This window comes from Lycorma delicatula, chromosome 10 (genome assembly GCF_047948215.1).
Source record: "Lycorma delicatula isolate Av1 chromosome 10, ASM4794821v1, whole genome shotgun sequence".
NCBI lineage: Eukaryota > Metazoa > Arthropoda > Insecta > Hemiptera > Fulgoridae > Lycorma > Lycorma delicatula.
In genome coordinates this window covers 15579510-15597407 of record NC_134464.1, presented here as the reverse complement: position 1 = coordinate 15597407, position 17898 = coordinate 15579510, and the positions used below count along the sequence as shown (strand labels likewise).

The 17898-nt window shown below is 41.1% G+C and overlaps 2 protein-coding genes across 2 annotated transcripts in view; both read left to right on the top strand.

The window, feature by feature from the left end:
* Nucleotides 1-17898, top strand: part of LOC142331365 (odorant receptor 56a-like) — a 309107-nt gene that overhangs the window by 191860 nt on the left and 99349 nt on the right. The window lies entirely within an intron of this gene.
* Nucleotides 355-11083, top strand: LOC142331366 (odorant receptor 56a-like). The gene is made up of 3 exons (XM_075377216.1): nt 355-450; nt 8029-8184; nt 10946-11083. Exons 1-3 carry the CDS (start codon nt 391-393, stop codon nt 10994-10996), a joined length of 267 nt encoding a protein of 88 aa, XP_075233331.1. The 5' UTR covers nt 355-390; the 3' UTR covers nt 10997-11083.

Below are 17898 nucleotides of genomic sequence, written 5' to 3'. Positions count from 1 at the left end.
TAGTTTAAACCATTGATAAAATTGATTTAAAATAAAAAATCATGGAAGCCTATCGAATAGGAGAAATGTAAGATTTGAACAAATATAAAATACGTACTAGTCTAATTAAGAGATATTTTCTTATTTTTATAGTTTGCTTATAAAATATAAGTTTTATTTTTTTAGTAGTCTTAGGTGTATACAAAATAAATTGTAGAAAGTTAACATTTTTACGAGTGTTTCGTTATTCATATGCTTGTTGCTGAAGTTTTATACCAAACTTTTTTTTTCAGGAAATATTCTAAAAAAAAAAATTTTATTAACTAGTGTAATGTTTCGAAATACATAGTTAATTTTCTATTTTTGCAGGGTAATAATAATTTAATAAAAAGTGGATGCTTATGCGTAGCTATGTTTGAAGCTCTTGTATTATATCTTTATTGTAGTGATGGGCAAAAAATAATTGATGAGGTAAATTTCAGAACTACAATCATGATATTTAAAGATATATTATTTATTAATTATAAGTACAGGATTTTTAATTTTTTTAAACATTTTCTTCTGCATGAAATATTGCTTTCATCTGATACTAAATTTAAAAAAAATAATTCAATTGTAATCTCTACTCCATACCTTATTATTTATATTCAACAAAATTTTTGTATTTCACCGACGGGGGTTATCTAGCAGACAACCCCCCTGTCATGTAATGTCACACTATACCTATCGATTTAAAATACTCTCTTTGGCATTTGTTTGTTCACATTTGTTTTCGATTTCTAGAGACTGCACAAGTTAACAGTACTTAAGAAAGATATACAATACTATAAAAAAAAGAAAAAATATTAACGCATTTAAAGATTTATTTTTAAAAATCTTGCACTTTATATTTCAGTTAGATATTTAATTTTTTTCTTATCAAACTATAACTGTCATCTTAAAAATCACTTCTTTCGTTCACAATGAACAAAATAAAAAAAAATAATCAAAAGATTTTATAATTCTTAAAATTCCTCGGTACTCAGTAATTCGGCCTTTCCACTACTCTGACCCTGTCACATCCCGTATAAAAGTGCCTTACATTAACCACGAAAAAACTTGGGATGAATCGTTTTCGTTTATTTCCTAATTGATATTTGTTTATATACTTTGTGCGTATCAAAAAGAAAACTTATACATATTACATTTTGTTTTTTTAATAACAAGTCACGTTGTAATTGAATTATTTTTTCAAATAAGTTTCTTTTATTTTACATAAGCGTTGAAAATTTATTTCGGAATTTATATAATCATTACCTAAAAAATAATTTTTTGTAATATCCTAAATATCAGATAATATTGTTTACCTTACATTACTCTTGTTCTTACAGTGAAAAGATCACAGAGTTCATAAAAGAAACGTCTGAAATATTACTGAAGTAAAACCATAATAAAGAATTCTACATCAGACAAACAGTAGCAATGAAAGTAAGAATATGACTGACCGGGTGGATCTAAGTCGAGTTGTTAGGCAAGGATCCAACCTACTTCTCACCGAAGCTGTGTAACATGTACATGCAATATATGATAAAAAATATACTGCTAAAAAGCGGTAAGTATAGAAGGTCAAAAAATAAGCCGGATAAGTTTTGCTGTTATGGTAATTCTAGCTAATAGGATACTTACGCTTCAAAAATAGATAACAGTTCTGGAGGAAGAAATGAAATTAAAATAATTACAGGAAAGACCAAAGGAATGGATATAAATTACAGAGGGGATTTATTGATAAGGACAAGTGTAGGAAAAATAGAAAAATAAAAAAATACAGATATTTGGGGACTATGGTGGCAGAGAACAGGAAAATCGAAGAATGGAAGTAAAAGGAAGGTTGGGGACAGCAAATGACGCTTTCAGTAGGAAGAGAAATTACTATGTTGTAAAAGATTGGAGAGAAGAAGGAAGAGGTTACCTAATTGCTTTGTGTGGAGTCGAGTATGGATATTCAGCCTGAGTGGATGTGTATTTCTTGCTCTGCGTTTTATGCGTTTTTGGTTTGGTTTTTTGCGGCTTTTTTATTGGACAAGTAGTGAATCATTTCGAGGTAAGGATAACGGACAATTGTGTAAGATTTTGTGAATTTTGGTGACCGGACTGTGCTGTAATTACGTTTTTTTTTCTGTCGTAACGTTTTTCTCCATAAGAGCCAATGTTAAATTGGCTGTTGAGGCTAGTGAAAATAAGTTAAGACAATAGACAAGTAATCTTATCTATAATTACTTTATATTATTAATAACAATAGCTTACAGTGATAAGCTATTGTGGCTTGAACAGAGTTAAATTTATTTCTTTTGTTTGCGTTATCTCTTGATAAGAGACCTATAAATATAATATTAAGCTTTTTTATTATATTAAGACTGTGCGTGTAAGACTATACACAAGTAAGTATACTTGTGTATAGTAGTGAGTAAACTATTTACATTTAACTGCATTTGTGTGTGTGTTATTAACATGCAGTGTGTTAGTATATAAATATTTAATTTATAAGTTACTGGAATAGAAGTCAAGTTTAATCTTGTTATATATAGACCTAGTTTTATTGAATTTGCTTCTAGTAAGTGACCCCCTGACCCCCGTATTGGACCCCCTCCGATTATAGTGAGTGGGGTATCAAGATAATTGGAATTGAGTTGAGAGTTAGATTTTTAACATTTTATAATTTTATCTGCTCTTGCTGAATTGTGAGATGGCTGACAAATGTTTTAAACCTAAAAAACACTGGCTCGTTCCCCTGTTAGGATGGAAGTATCGCAGCAGGAACAGTCTGTGAGCCAATTGGAGAGCGTGTCTCCGCAGACTACACCTAGTGTACGGACAGTCCCACTTCCACAAAGAGACAAGAGAAGGGAGGCCCTGGCGATAAGCCTCAAAAACGTAAACTAGAGGAGATTGAAGCTAGCACAGATAGTGATTCTATCGAGGGCACAGACTTTGATCAGTTGATGAAAGAAGTTGGAAATTTAGTGAAATTAGTGCATGTAAGCACTAATACTAAGAAAGAAATTAAAGAATGCGCTTTTAAGATTCTTGAATTAGCTAAAGACTTAGGAACCTCGGTGAGGGCTCTTTATGAGCTCTCACATCCGAAACAATGTAATGAGATTCCGACTCAGACTGAACTGCCACACCAAAGTCAAGTAGTGGACATTATGGCAGATATAACATCGGACGATGATCTGATACGCCTCCTACATAGGAAATGGCCTATTGATTTATTGCAGCGTCTTATACAACTAGAGGAATATCCACAGGAGTGTGACACGTGTCATTTTCATGACATTGTGGAAAATAAAAGCGTTCAAGAATTTAGGAGGTACCAAGCGAAACCAGGTGAAATAAAGCAAGATATCTCTACTATAATGTGTAGTGATGCTTCTACGATTCAATTTACGCGATATACAATATTTTATGACTCATCGGAGCATGAGGAGCCATTACTGAAGACGATATTAGCTGCCTTGAAAAGAGTTGTAAGTAGTTCTGCAGTGCCGACTTTCGTTCTTCCTGGAGGCAAATTCGGGACAAGCTTACGCAAGATTATATTGTACTTGCTTCGTCAACAGGAGGGAAACATTAAGATTTATGTCCGACCAGGAGAAGGACGTCAAGAAGTAAAACAGGTCTACACCCGCGGTAACTGATAGCGGTACTGTTATTGTTAAAGCGCAGGGAAGATCCTACGCGGATTTATTACGGACTGTCAAGTCTTCGGTGTCACAAGAAAAAGTGGGTGATATTTTGTCACTAAAGAAAGGTGTAAATGATGATTTATATATTCGGGTCCAAGGTTCAAAGAAAGCTGCCGAGCTGAAAACGTTATTGAAAACCAAGGCGGCTGATCTTAAAATTGATCTCAGGTCACGTGAAAGCAGGCGGACGGTGGTACATGTTAAGGGCATAGCCATGGATACAACAGAAGAAGAAATAACCACTGCGTTATCGCGAGTACTCGGTGAGGACGAAGACTTTAAATTATCGTCAATAAGACAAGCTTACGGTGAAACTAAAAACGTCACCGTAATCACGAACTTCCGGGCCGCAAAAAAATTAACGGAAAGACGGGTTCGCATCGGCTGGGTTCATTGTGGAGCGTACATAAGAGAACCGGAAGAAAGATGTTTTAGATGTTGGTCTTTCGGCCACGTCTCTGCGACCTGCAAGGGTGTGGACCGTTCGCAACTGTGCTACGGGTGTGGAAAAGCGGGTCATCACAGAGCACAATGTAAAGACCTGACAACGTGCATGCTATGTGGTAAGGAGGGCCACAGGACCGGTCGGTGTACTGTTGCAAAATAAGATTTCTACAAATCAATTGCAATAGGAGCCGACAGTCATTGGCTTTATCGTGGGACACCGCTTTGACGGAGCGCTCAGACATCATTTTTGTGTCGGAACCTCCTTATGATCTTACTTCTGGAACAGGATGGCTAGTGGATGCGACGACAGCAGCTATTGGTTTTCCGGTGTCTGGGATCCCTATAATTAGCAGTGGCAGCAGTGACGGTTTTATATGGGCCGACCTCGGTGAAATCGTAGTATTTTCTTGCTACAATTCTCCAAATGCGGGAATAGATAATTTTGTAGTATTCCTAGAAAATCTTGCAGGAGAGGTTATGAGGCATAGAGGTCGTAAAGTCTTAATCGCTGGAGACTTTAACGCCAAAAGTCCCGAATTTGCGGGAACTGTAAACAGTCTAAGAGGGCGTCACCTGAGTGAGTATGTTAATACACTAGGGCTGACTTGTATAAACGGTGAAGATATGACGTTCCGTAGACGAATGTCGTGTTCGGCAATAGATTTAGCCTTTACAACGAGTACTGATATTAACGACTTCTTTGATTGGAGGATTATTAATAAAGAGAGTTTATCGGACCATCTATTTATAGCATTTGAGTCCCGATCCAGGGAAATTCGTGTAATGTCGGGAAGGCTGATCGTCTCCAAAAAAGGATGCTTACGGTTTAGGGACAGAATAATCCTAAGACTTGCTGGCGATATGTCCCCCGAAGACGTTGTGGAAAAAGTTCAAGAGGAATGTGGAAAAGCGGGGTCTTAGTTTATCCCCGGAGGCAGCAACATGCTTACTGGTGGTCGCCTGATTTGGAACAACTACGGAAGGCAGCATGGAAAGCAAGAAGAGCCTACCAAAGATCGGGTAGGCAGAATGCTAGATTAAGAGATGCTGCGCGTGAGGTATACGTGGAAGCAAGGAATGCATATAATGCATCAATTAAAAAGGCTAAAGCTAGTTGCTGGAAGCGACTGTGTCAAGATATAGATGCTGATCCATGGGGCAGGGGTTTTAAAATTGTTACCAACAAGTTAGGGAAGAGATTACCTGCCTTAACAGACGATAAGATCCATTGTGTTGTTAAGGAATTATTTCCTCAGCAAGCGGATCCTATTCGGGAAGAGATTGTGGATAATAGCTTTGAACTTCTTGACGCTAGTGAGCTATTAATGGCGGTGAAAAGACTGAAGCTACATAAGGGACTCGGGCCAGATGGCATTCCAGCCGATATAATCAGGATATTAGCAGAGAGGATGCCTGCAGAGCTTCTTAATATCATGAATAAGATCCTGAGAGATGGTTGTATTCCAATGCAATGGAAAGAGTCCAGGTTGGCCCTTATCAAGAAACCGGGGACCGATGACTTACAAGTAGCATATAGACCTATATGCATGATCAATAACATCTGCAAACTCCTAGAGAGATTGTTGGAATTGCGGCTGAAAAATGCGATTGAAGAACATGGTGGCCTTTCTAACGCACAATTTGGTTTCCGTAAGGGGCGTTCTACGGTGGGTGCTGTTAAGACAGTTATGCGTCTGGTGGACGAAGCGGCATCGGGTACTTGGCGCACCAGGAAGATACCAATTGTGATATTACTTGATGTGAGCAATGCTTTTAATTCGCTGAAATGGGATGCGATCCTACAAGCGTTGAGAGATAAGGATATTCCTGGATACCTAAGAAGAATTATCCAGAATTACCTGCAGGATAGGTTTGTTGTTTGTCACCAGGGTAGATCCTGCTTCCGCTTCAAAGTGACGTGTGGAGTGCCTCAAGGCTCTGTCTTGGGGCCACTCCTTTGGAATCTGGTCTATGACGGAATTCTCGGGCTGAGTTATCCTCTGGGTGTTTTCCCAGTGGCTTTTGCTGACGACCTGGCCTTGGTTGTTACTGGAAAAACTGAAGTAGAGGTATCGGAGAAGGCAAACGCAGCGATACGAATGGCAGAAGTCTGGATGTCTACTAAAGGCTTAAAACTTTCGCATGGTAAAACAAAATACGTAGTCATGACAGGTCGTAGGAGAATATCTGACATTCTAATTCGAGTAGGGGGTAATCTTGTCCAGCAACAGACTTCAGCCAAATATTTAGGGATCTGGCTTGACAAGAGGAGGAGTTTTACGGCACACGTGAATGAAATACGTAAACGAGCTGAATGCACGGTCAAAAATCTTAGCAGATTACTCGGTAATATGACAGGATCCAGAACTGCGAAGCGTAAGATTTACGCTCACGTAGTTAATTCCATCTTACTTTACGGTATACAAGTCTGGGAAAGAGCTCTGCGTGCCGTCAAGAACAGAAGAGCCCTTGAAGGAATTCAACGGTGCATGGGCTTAAGAGTGATATGCGCATATTCTTCAGTCTCCACCGAGGCAGTACTCGTAATTGCAGGAGTTCCTCCGCTTAAACAACTGGCGGAGATGCGAGTGAATATAGCACGCGGACAACCTTCTAAAGAAGCATATGAAGAGATGCTGCGTAATTGGCAACATCGTTGGGATGTAGCCAACACGGGATGATGGACACATCGTTTGATACCTTTGATCCGACCATGGATAGAAAGGAAGTTCGGGGACATAAATTACTGGATAACGCAATTTTTTACAGGGCATGGGTCGTTCAGGTCCTATTTATGTGCGAGGCTAAGGGTAGATAACAACAACTGTCCTTACTGTGGGGCTTATGATTCCCCTGAACATGTAGTATTTGAATGTAACCGTTGGACTGAAAGCAGGCAATCCTGCTTTCAGTCCAACGGGACGTATAGGGCCATTATCTACGGAGAATGTGGTGGATAAAATGCTACTTAACGAGGATAACTTTAATGTGATTTCGTCGTTTATAACCGCAGTTATGAAGGAGAAAGATGAGGAAGCTCGTCAAGAAGAAACCGCTCGCTGATGACGGCTTGTCGTAGGTGGAATTTCCACCTACGAAATAAAAGAGCTAACCGGTGAACTGACCTGCCGTGCCGGACATACAGCCGGCGGGCGGGGAGGCGAGCTAGAGTAAAGGACACTCCTCTGGCGCGAGTCAAACTTGATTGTAGATCCGTTCCAGAGCAGTAGGTGGGAATATAAAAAAAAAAAAATTGCTTTGTGTGGATTTGACAGTTGTATGGGAGTAAAGAATTTACGAAGAAAAGCAAAAGGGACTAAGTTGAGACCGTTGAGGTGTGGATATGAAGAAAGTAAGATAAGAGAAAATAATGAAAAACATTAAAAAATAAAGAACACTTATGCTAGATGTACACAAAAGAAAAGGAAACCGGTTACGAAGTGTGGTTAGAGGTAGAATTTTGACAACTGAATCGAGGGGGTCATTAGAAGAAGAAAGAAAGCAAAGAAGAAGAATGATGATATTAATAGATGATGTAAAGATTGATAATTATTACAAGAAGATGAAGGATAAAGCTTAGGACAGAGATTGATGTAAACAGAGGTGGAGTAAGAAACCTGTCGCCAGGTAGAACACCACATGATTAATGTTTTTATAAACGTGCATATCTAACCAAAATTATACACGTATAAAATATAAGGATTAGAAGAAAACTAGTCGGTCATATGTAACTTTCTAGAAAGTAACAACATTCTTTGTACAGTTGCTTTAAAACCACGCAAACGAACCATGTATTCAAATTTAAATGCTGTATTAAATTTTACAAAATTTTTAAATGTTATTTTTTGAAGTAATTGAAAGTTATGTTATTTTTCAGCACGATAAACTGCGACAATGTTTGGCAGAGTGTTCTTGGGTTGATAAACCGCAATGGTTTAAAAAGATGTTACTTATAATGATGATCAGATCGACAGCACCGTTTCACATAAAACCTTTTGGATTATACGTAATTAATGCAGAAAACTTCGTAAATGTAAGTAAAAAAGTAAAAAATCTAATAATAATTAAAAGTAAAAAGGCTATATTTGTACAGTTGTTTTATTTTGTTAACTGCTAAATGGCAACCAGTTGTATTAGCAACAGTTGTACTACTGCATAAATAAGTTAATAAAACATAAAATTAAAAAAATTTACTAGATATTTTAAAAGAACTATCGAAATTTAAAATGAAATAAAAAACTTAAAAAAAAAAAGGCAAGTGTGTCTGGCATGCGTAACACTATTTATTCACATAAAATATATGATGATAAATTAAAAACTAACAGTATCCATTTCTTTCGTTGGAGGGAAAACTTTTTATAGGCACCTTGTAGTCTCGAAACCCATGGTAGTTTGGGACTCTCCCTTGCAGGTCTACCGCTACTGAAACCCCTTTCTCACTACGATATGGTAGCCGGGTCCAATTTACGGTATTATAACAGCAACCCCATGTTTCTTGTCACCATCCGAACTTCCATCGCTATCCCGACCCTCGAACCTATCGGAATCTTGGGGGTTTTTTTAAATTTTTTTTAACCTCCACTTTGGCCCGAGGACCTGCTCCAAGGGAGACGCAGAGTACGTTATTTATCACTGGACTTCTTTTGCCAAACTTGTTCGGATGGTTTTAAACATCTTAGACACTGTGTGCTACGATCGTTCGGTCTGCGGCATATAATCAATGATGTTTTCTAGGGTAAGCACTCCGAATTTTCTCCTGTATGCTGCCCTATGCTGCAGGAACTGTTCGCCCATGGACAGAGTGTTTTCGTGGTATCCTCCATGCAATAATCACATTCCTAGTAGGGTCTCAGGTACAAGTAAGCTTTAAAATCCCCATGTTCGGTAAGGAAATAAGTCAACTTGTACCCCAGTTCCCCATGATTTCGACACAACCATCTCTGTAGGTCCGGGATCAGTCTATAGGTCCACCTGCCTTTCATCGACTAATCCCATCTCTCCAGCCACCCGCCGACAAGAGATGTCTCCGTCATCGGCTTAGTAAAACCCATCTGTTTTACGGTATTCACAAAGTAAGAACTTAGTCAACAACATAGAAATAAAAAACGGGTAAGTACCTGTATCACAAGAATAAAAAATTTACTAAATAAACAAAAAAAAATTAATAATTTATTTGTTCTATGCTTAATAATTTACAAACGTGTACAAGTATATTTATTATCAAACTGATATTGTTTTAACAAAATCATTAAAAAATAGTAGATAAATAGATTTTAGTAATTAAAATAAAATATTTAGCGATTCTTTTTAGTTAATAAAACTGTTATAAAAGAACATCTTCTGAATCATACATCAATTTCTCCAATTAAAATTAATTTTATATTTCAGCTTATGCAAATCTAAAGGGAAGTAAAAACTTTAAATTTGGCAAATAATTTTTTTTTGTATAATATATTGTAAGTTTCACCAAAGGTTTACGTACAATTAGTTTTGCCTTAAAATAGGTATTTTTTATAAAAATCTAACTTCATCAAATCTAAGTTCTGATTATGATAGCCCGTAGGTAACACCATATATCAGTGCACGCATATTTCAAGTCGAGATTTTATTATTTAAACCATACGACTAACATATCTATAGAAAACACATTAACTATGCGATACACTTTTTGTAAGAATATTTCTATAGTTTATTGAGACGGTTTACTTCTTTAGAATACACCACTAGAAAACATTGTTTGTCTTAAGATCAGGTGATCTTAGATGCCTAGGAATACTACGGCGTTTAGTGATAACGGGGTCTAAAATGTGGTTTAAATATATTTATTAATGGTTTAACTGTACGATTATCTCTACATTCTGTTGAAAGCTTATTACTGGAACGAATTCAGGATTATAGGAAGGCAAATATTTTCAATAGTTTGGGAATATCTTCAATCGTGACGATGAAGCAGTCCCATTAATATCCTTAAAGAATCAATTATTTCAGTGGATGCTATTGTACACTACTATACGGCAATGTTAGTACTACCCGATAGTTGATGTATTGCATTACGGTTCTTTATTACCCGATACCGGAAATTACGTTTAAATCACATTGCCACAAAAATGGAAGTGTGATTTTTTACTCGCTAGAAAAATATGAAGAGTCGAGGTGAGCAACGTCCACATCGGACTGTAGAGCCAAAGAAAAAGATTATTCCTTCGATTACCAGGATGAATCTTGTTCACCGCTGAACCAATACTTTAAAATTATGCACTAACACCTTATTAAAAACAACGGAGAGCACAATTTCTGTATCGATCAGATATTCATATTGATTATAGAAATGGTATCGAAATAACAATAACGTCGGAAATCTTTCCTTGATATTTATAATTTTTTAATCGTAAACGCATGAAATTTCTCTTTATCAATCATTCCATTACTATTACATCTTCTAAAAAGGAAAATCGATTGTTTCCAAATGAAATGGGGACATATTCGTAAGTTACAAAAAAAAACTATGTTAATCACCGCCGATTCAATGGATCACTTTCATCATATTTTTATTATCACGTTATAAGACTATTTAAGTCAGACTGCTAGTTATTTTATTTGTACTTGATGATCGTTAACAGATAAAAAAAGAATCCATTTAGTTCAGATTTTTTGTAACAAAGAAATTTTCTTAACGTAATCCTTTTATAAAAACAAATGTTTGACGTAATCCCATTCTTAATTAATCAATTATATGATACAGATTTCTTCTCAGAAGAAGTTATATTAATATGTTTTATGTTATTTATTTACAGGTATTGAAGGCATCTTATTCTTACTTCAATTTGATTAGAACTTTAAAGTAATCTACTAATGCGAACAAGAATATGGAGATAGATATGGAAAATTACTTAAATATTTTTTATCGTATATTAAGAAAAATTCTTTGTTTTAGAAAACGAAGTAAAAATTACTAAATAAAAATTGTTTCTTCTAATTTTACATATTTCTGAATATTGTTACCGCGTACCTGTCTAGAAGATAATGTACTTATCACACGTCATATTAATCTACTATCTTGACCATTTCGACATTCGGGTATGATATTTTTCCAAACCGGCTCTTCATTTTCAAAAAAAAGTAAAAAATCACTATCGGTTATGACCGCATTGTAGAACGAGTGTTCAATCTGATAATTTTAGTGGTAGATCGCATTGTCGGATTTGAAGTAAGTTCAGATGTTTAATTGAAAGAATGAGTCGTGTTGTAATGTCGATATTACGTGATAATTCATCACCGTGATTCAGCATCAAAACAACCGGATGAAAGCGGGTTGCATAGTACGTTTTCATTATTGTAAAGTTTTGGTAACAGCAGACTGAAAACATTCTCCCGCCTTCGCGTCTTCCCAAATCAACTGATTTGAAAGCCGAGAGTTCCAGCATTCAAGTTTCAGTAAAGGCGGTTACTTGCATACGGATTTGAATACTAGATCGTGGATAGCGGTGTTCTTGGGTGGTTTTTTTTTTTTTTTTTTCTCTCTTAGCTCCCCTGGGCCGGACCGACTTGTTGGTATTACGCCGCCCAGGGGAGTGTCTTTAAACTCAGATAGGCCTCCCCACCTACCGGCTATATACCGGCAAGGCAGGTCGGCCTACCGGTTAGCTCCTTTTGAGAGTTCTTTATCAATATTGGTCCCTTGGGGACCCAAAAGGGCAATACTAATACAGCACGCCAGACCCAGTTCGCCGCGACGCGGTACTGGGTCCCTTCAGTATTCAGTGTGCTCTTGCCTGACTGTTACCCTTGGAGTCCTTGGTGGCTCAAAAGTGCCAACACACCGCAGCATGCTGGACCTCACCAGCAAGGCTGTCCACCCAGTCCTATTCTAGCCAACACCTTGTCTTCTCTCATCGGAGTATTTCTGTAGAACAACTTGTCTAACAAAACTAGCAAAATTATTCCAGTTTGACTACCTTCTTAGCATGTAGTCTATTGTTGTCTCTGGAGTTATACCTGTGAGTGCCTTACTATGTCTAAGTGTGTCCCACCTTTTGCACTCAAAAAAGGTGTGCTCAGCATCATCTATCTCGTTGCAGTAGTTGCAAATTGGCTCTTCTCTCTTGCCTATTTTGTGCAGCTAGTTATTGAAGGAACACCATGTCCTGTAAAAAACTGCGTTAGGTGATGATCAACCTCACCTAATCTTCTCGACAACCATGGCTTGATGTTGGGGATGAGGGCGATTAGGTCAATAGGAGGTGTACCCGATAACACGCACAGGGCGGCATAGGACACTGTCCTGTATGCGGACACAACACCTAGGAGCACACACCTGTGCGTCCTCGCCAGTCTCTCTTTGTTGCGCCTGATGGCGATAGAGCGCCACCAGGCTGGAACGGCATACATAAGCGAAGACACGACGGTGGTCGCCAGTAAACGGCGCTTTGAGGCCCGAGGGGCATTCTGCGATGACATAATGATGTTTAGACTTTTTATCATCCTTTCTGCCTTGTTGCATACATTGACTATGTGCTCGGTGTATCTACCGTTTTTCTGGAGGATAACTCCTAAGTACTTGATGTTTCGCTTCTTCTATAGCATGACCGTTGATGGAAATATTGAACGGTTCTAGCGCTCTTCTACCCGTAAAGGCAATACACCGGCATTTTTCCGTAGACAGTTGCAGACCCCTGGACCTCAACCACTCCTGTATAGTGTCGATTGCCGCATACTCCCTCTCGCGCACCTCCAAGACCGTCCTTCCCTCTACGAGGACTGCAAGGTCATCTGCATAAGCCAGCACATGAACGCCGACAGGAAACTCCTTCTTAAGGAGTTCATCTATAATCACCAGCCACAACAACGGCCCCAGAACAGAGCCCTGCGGAACTTCACCGTGCATTTGAAAATGTACTGTTTCTTCCTGTGCTTCCACCAGACATCCTCTGTTGGACAAGTAACATTCAATTTGCCGGAATTTTGTCCGGGCCAGGGCTCTTTTTGGTTGCCAAACTCCTCGCCCCAAGTTGTAGCTCTTCCATGGTGAATCTTCTATTATCGCAAGGTGTGGATCTCACGATATCAGGCACTGTATGCGGGAACAACCTGGCTACCTCCCTTGCAACACTGGTCTTATTGAGGATAGGCATACGTCTCCCGAACTTTTTGGTCACAATACGATATGCCTGGACCCCTCCTACGGCGGCCTAGGGCAATGGACGGACCCGTCATAAGCAGGCAGTCCGCTGATCTGAGCGTGCCTGGAGCCGTCATGACCCCATTTTCCGGGGGGTCGTCTGTGGAAGGCAGACGGAGGCCCGGCAAGAAATGGTGGTCCTCTGACCTTAGCGTGCTGCGCGCAAGAGTGAGGTCCGCTCGGGCTAGATACCAGCGTTGCCCCCTAACGGGGATCACTGTCAACGACGTGCGCGCTGAGCGTCTGCGGACCTTCCGGCGTGCCCGTAATAAATATGTTCACGCCATCAAGGAAGCCAAACTCAAGTTTTGGAAGGACTCCATGCGGGAATTGTAACGCGATCCCTGGCAGCTCGCAAAGTCTTGTTACAAGCCGAACCCATTGCACGTGTTGTCCAGTGTTCGGTGCGGGTTAGGTGGTCGTGACCACACTTTAACATCTGTGGCGACCTACCGGGCGTTCCTGGATACTCTGTTTCCAGATGCTCCGGAGGGTGAAGCGGAAATCGGCGTCAGGGCGGGTGAAACACCATTCCCTGGCGTTCGGACCGTGGAACCCGATGATATAGACCGAGTGGTTTCTCGAATGGCATTAAAGAAGGCACCGGGGATTGACCAACTTGACCCGGATATTTTCCATCATTTATTGCCTGTCATAAGGGAGCCTCTCGGCAGGCTGTTCACGGGATGCCTAAGCTGGGGCTGCTTTCCGGGTTGCTGGAAGGTGGCTTTGGTAAGGGTGATCCTGAAACCTGGAAAGGATCCTGGTGAGGTCGGCAGTTATCGACCCATCAGCCTCTTGCCGGTCTTCGGCAAGTTGCTGGAAAGGCTGGTTGTGGAACGGCTCGAGGAAAGCATCGATATGAGCCATATTCTAAATCGAGGCCAATATGGCTTCATGAAAGGGGTTGGCACCGATAATTGCATCTTAAATGCTCTTGCCGAGGTGGAAAGCGCCGACTGCAAATATGTTTTGGCAATTTTTATTGATATAGAGGCAGCATTTCCTTCCTTGTGTTGGAGTTCTGTCCTCTATGCTTTGGAACGCCGCAATGTTCCCGAAGCCACACAGGCCGTGGTAAGAGACTATTTGTCTAACCGAACGGCTCTGTTTAAAGATGCGCACCTAGTTGTGGAAAAATCCGTCACCAGGGGAAGCCCGCAGGGTTCCGTTCTCGGTCCCCTGCTGTGGAACCTGGTGTTTGACGGATTTCTGGGATTGACTTTCCCAGAAGGAGTCACGGCCCAGGCTTTCGCCGATGACTGTCTCCTTTTAGTTCGTGGAGATTCACGACCACAGCTAGAAAGCAGAGCGCAGGCGGCCTTGTCAACCGCCGAAGGCTGGATGGACATTCAAAATTTAAAAATTTCTGTGCCCAAAACGAAGTTTATGCTTCTAAAGGGCGCAGACAAATTATCATGCAGTCGAAACCCCCACATTAAATATAAAGGCTGTGTAATCAGCCGAGTAAGGGTTCATAAGTACCTAGGTGTTTTGTTTGATGATAAGTTGCTGTTTAGTAACCATATTAAGCAAGTTGCGGCGGACGCTGTCTCTGTGATGCACAAGCTTAGAAGGATTGCTCGGAAAGACTACGGGCTGTCGGGCCGCCAAATGTACTTGGTGTACCGAGGCGTCTTCGAAAGTATGATCGCATACGCGGCGCCGGTTTGGGCGCATAGGTTGGAAAGGAATAGAGCACTACTTCAAAATTTAAGGAGTGCCCAGCGCATAGCCATGATAGTATGCACTGGTGTATTTAAAACAACCTCCTACGAGGCTACTACTGTATTGGGAAAGGCTCTCCCAATCGATTTAGTGGTGAAAATTCGGGCAGTCATGTGGAAGTTGCGAAGAGGTCGGGAGGCCGAGGCATTTGGGATGCGGTTTCGAGCCGGGCCAGAACCGGATCGGAACGGTGATCACAATGCACCGGAGCCAAATTTCGTTCAGTTGCCCATCTCCCGTCTGCGGAAAAGGCTACAAAGCCTCGCGATGGAGGCATGGCAGCTTGAATGGCACACCACGACTAAGGGTAGATCCTTGTATAGTTTTATACAGGATTTGGGTGGATGGTATGCCTCGAGTTCCTTTTTAAGGGCGTCGGGAGCCCAGGTGCTCACCAACCATGTGAATCTAAACCAATATCTGTTTCGGTTTCGCCTGGTGGCTGATGAGTTGTGTGTCTGCGGGGAGGTCCAGTCCAATGTACATATGATGTACGACTGCCCGGCCCTTGGGGGGGCCAGAGACCGTGCCACCCTGGAACTTAGAGGTCAGGGGGAACCTGGCCGCTCACAAGCGGCGAGGCAGTGTGGCGAGAGCCGCACTGTCGGACCGTGTGGGAGTTCCTCGATGAGGTTGCTATGTTCAACCGTCATCGGTAAATTTAAGGGATTAAATGTAATTGCATTTAGACTCCTAAAGCTTTGCTGCTGGAAACCAACCTTGGTAATAGGGCTGGCCATCAGCCAAATCAGCTCCAAGCGCTGTTAAGTGGTGGACAGGTACTAGCTGGCATACAGCGACCGAGGCGTGGCAGCCAAATTTGCTGTCTTTTTAATTAATCGACGTAGTAATAAGTTGTACAAGGGGTGCGCCTCCCCGATCTAATTTTATGTTTAACAAGTGAGCGATTGGGACACTTCAGCGGGTGCTGTATGGCGCCCTGCTTGATTCGCTCACGCACGTTAGGTAGCTCACTAGGAGCTTTTAGGATTTGGGTCGCTAAACTGTTTGAGGCTCAGTAGCCGTTCTTGGCACGGAACATTTGGTCTATGCTCTAGGGCGACCGAATGGGGTGGTGGTGGGAGAAATGCCTGGCTCCAGGGATTGCTGTCAAGCTCTTCGCAGATCCTGATCCAGCAATCCTTTTTACGTCTCTTAATAGCCTTATTGAGCGTTCTTCTTGCCTCGAGGTATCTATTGGCTATTTCCTGGTACCCTTCTCTGTTATTTCTAAGAATACGTTGTTTCCTTCTCCTAAGGGACTGGAGGTCTTGTCTCATTGCTTCAATTTCGGCAGTCCACCAATATACGGAGCGCCTCCTTGTATTGTTAGCTGCCATTCTGTCCATTTCCTGCTTTATTATATTAGATAAAGCCTCAGGTGATTGTTGATGTCCTGTTGACGATTTGCTCTATTTGTACTGATGAGAATCTCGGTGGGGGGGAGTGCACTTCACGCCTGAAATCTACGTCTTTCAGATCCAAGATAGTGGCGCGGTGATCGCTCGCTATATCTTCTGAGAGAACCATCCACTGGTACTGATTCCTCCTCCACCTAGAGTCCAGGATGGTGAGGTCAAGCACCGACCGATGACCTCTCGCTACGTACGTGGGCGTATCGTCATTAATGCAGATGCAGCCGGCAGTTTCCAGGAGATCGGCAAGATTTTAACCGCAAAATGTTGCGGTTAAAATCACCCAACATTACGATCCTCTTGGTTGAATTGGTAATCACACCTTGTAAAGTGTCGATGAAGTTAGTAAAGTCCGCGATCGCAATGTTGGGCGAAATGTACACACCCACGAATAGAGTTGTTTCGGTCTCAACAGACACCACGCCACTACCTCTAAACTTGAAAGTCCATTGTATACTATGACTTACATCCATAATGGCAACATCTCCCGACATATCAACAGTCCATCCAAGTTTGGCAGCTTCATATTTATTGGGTTCGGTGACCACAAGGAGGTCTACGTTCTTGTCTGCAACAACACGACTAATTAAGTCGTGAGCGAGAATACTCCTATTGGCATTCGCTAACATAGTCCTAATCATGCAATTTTTTCTTACATTGCCATGCTCCATTCCTGTGTTCACCGCTCTTACAATCGAGGCATTGCTTAGGTTCAAGACAATCCGCTATCTTGTGACCTCTGCTACCGCAGTTGAAGCACAAATCGAGCCTATTGGGTCCTTACATTTGTGCCTTCTATGGCCCGTGCCCCAACAACGGTAGCACCTGTCTTCATCTTCCCGGATGTACGCCCGGCAACTAATCCATCTGATTCTTATTCTTTCCTCGACCAGTTTGCATGCCGCTCTATAAGAGGTCATGACCGTAATATTTTGTGTCTCGCCAAAACCTTTCCTCATGGATGTTATCTTGACTTCCTCGCTGGAACCCACGCGTTTTATAATGGCAGCCATAACCTCTTGCTCAGTTGTGTCATGCTCGACATCTCGGATGTGCACAACAGTTCTCCTTCCAGCTCTGCTTTTTATATCAACGTGAAGGTCGGCAGCCTTGTCCCTCAGGATAGATGTAAATTGTTCCGCTTTCTCTGCACCCTGTATCCTAACGTGGAGCTCCTCGTTACGGCCCTTTCGCAATGAGATGACGTTATTTGCCTCCTCGCTGGTGACAGCATCCTTCATGGACCGGAGGAGCTCCGCGTACGTTTTTCCTTCCGCCTTAACAATCACTGTTCGGCTTTGCTCCGCCGGTGGAGTAGCCTTCTTTATCGGAATTTGATTATTATCGATGTGCCTGGTCCCACCATCCCCTTGGAGAGTTAACACATATACAGGTGTTTCCCTTGCTCTGAAGATATAAGATATGA

Bases quoted from the DNA above. Each gene is read 5' to 3' on its own strand.
- LOC142331366 (XM_075377216.1), top strand. From the start codon at position 391: ATGTTTGAAGCTCTTGTATTATATCTTTATTGTAGTGATGGGCAAAAA. The intron at 451-8,028 runs GTAAATTTCAGA...GTTATTTTTCAG, and splicing joins GGCAAAAAATAATTGATGAG to CACGATAAACTGCGACAATG. The intron at 8,185-10,945 runs GTAAGTAAAAAA...ATTTATTTACAG, and splicing joins ATGCAGAAAACTTCGTAAAT to GTATTGAAGGCATCTTATTC.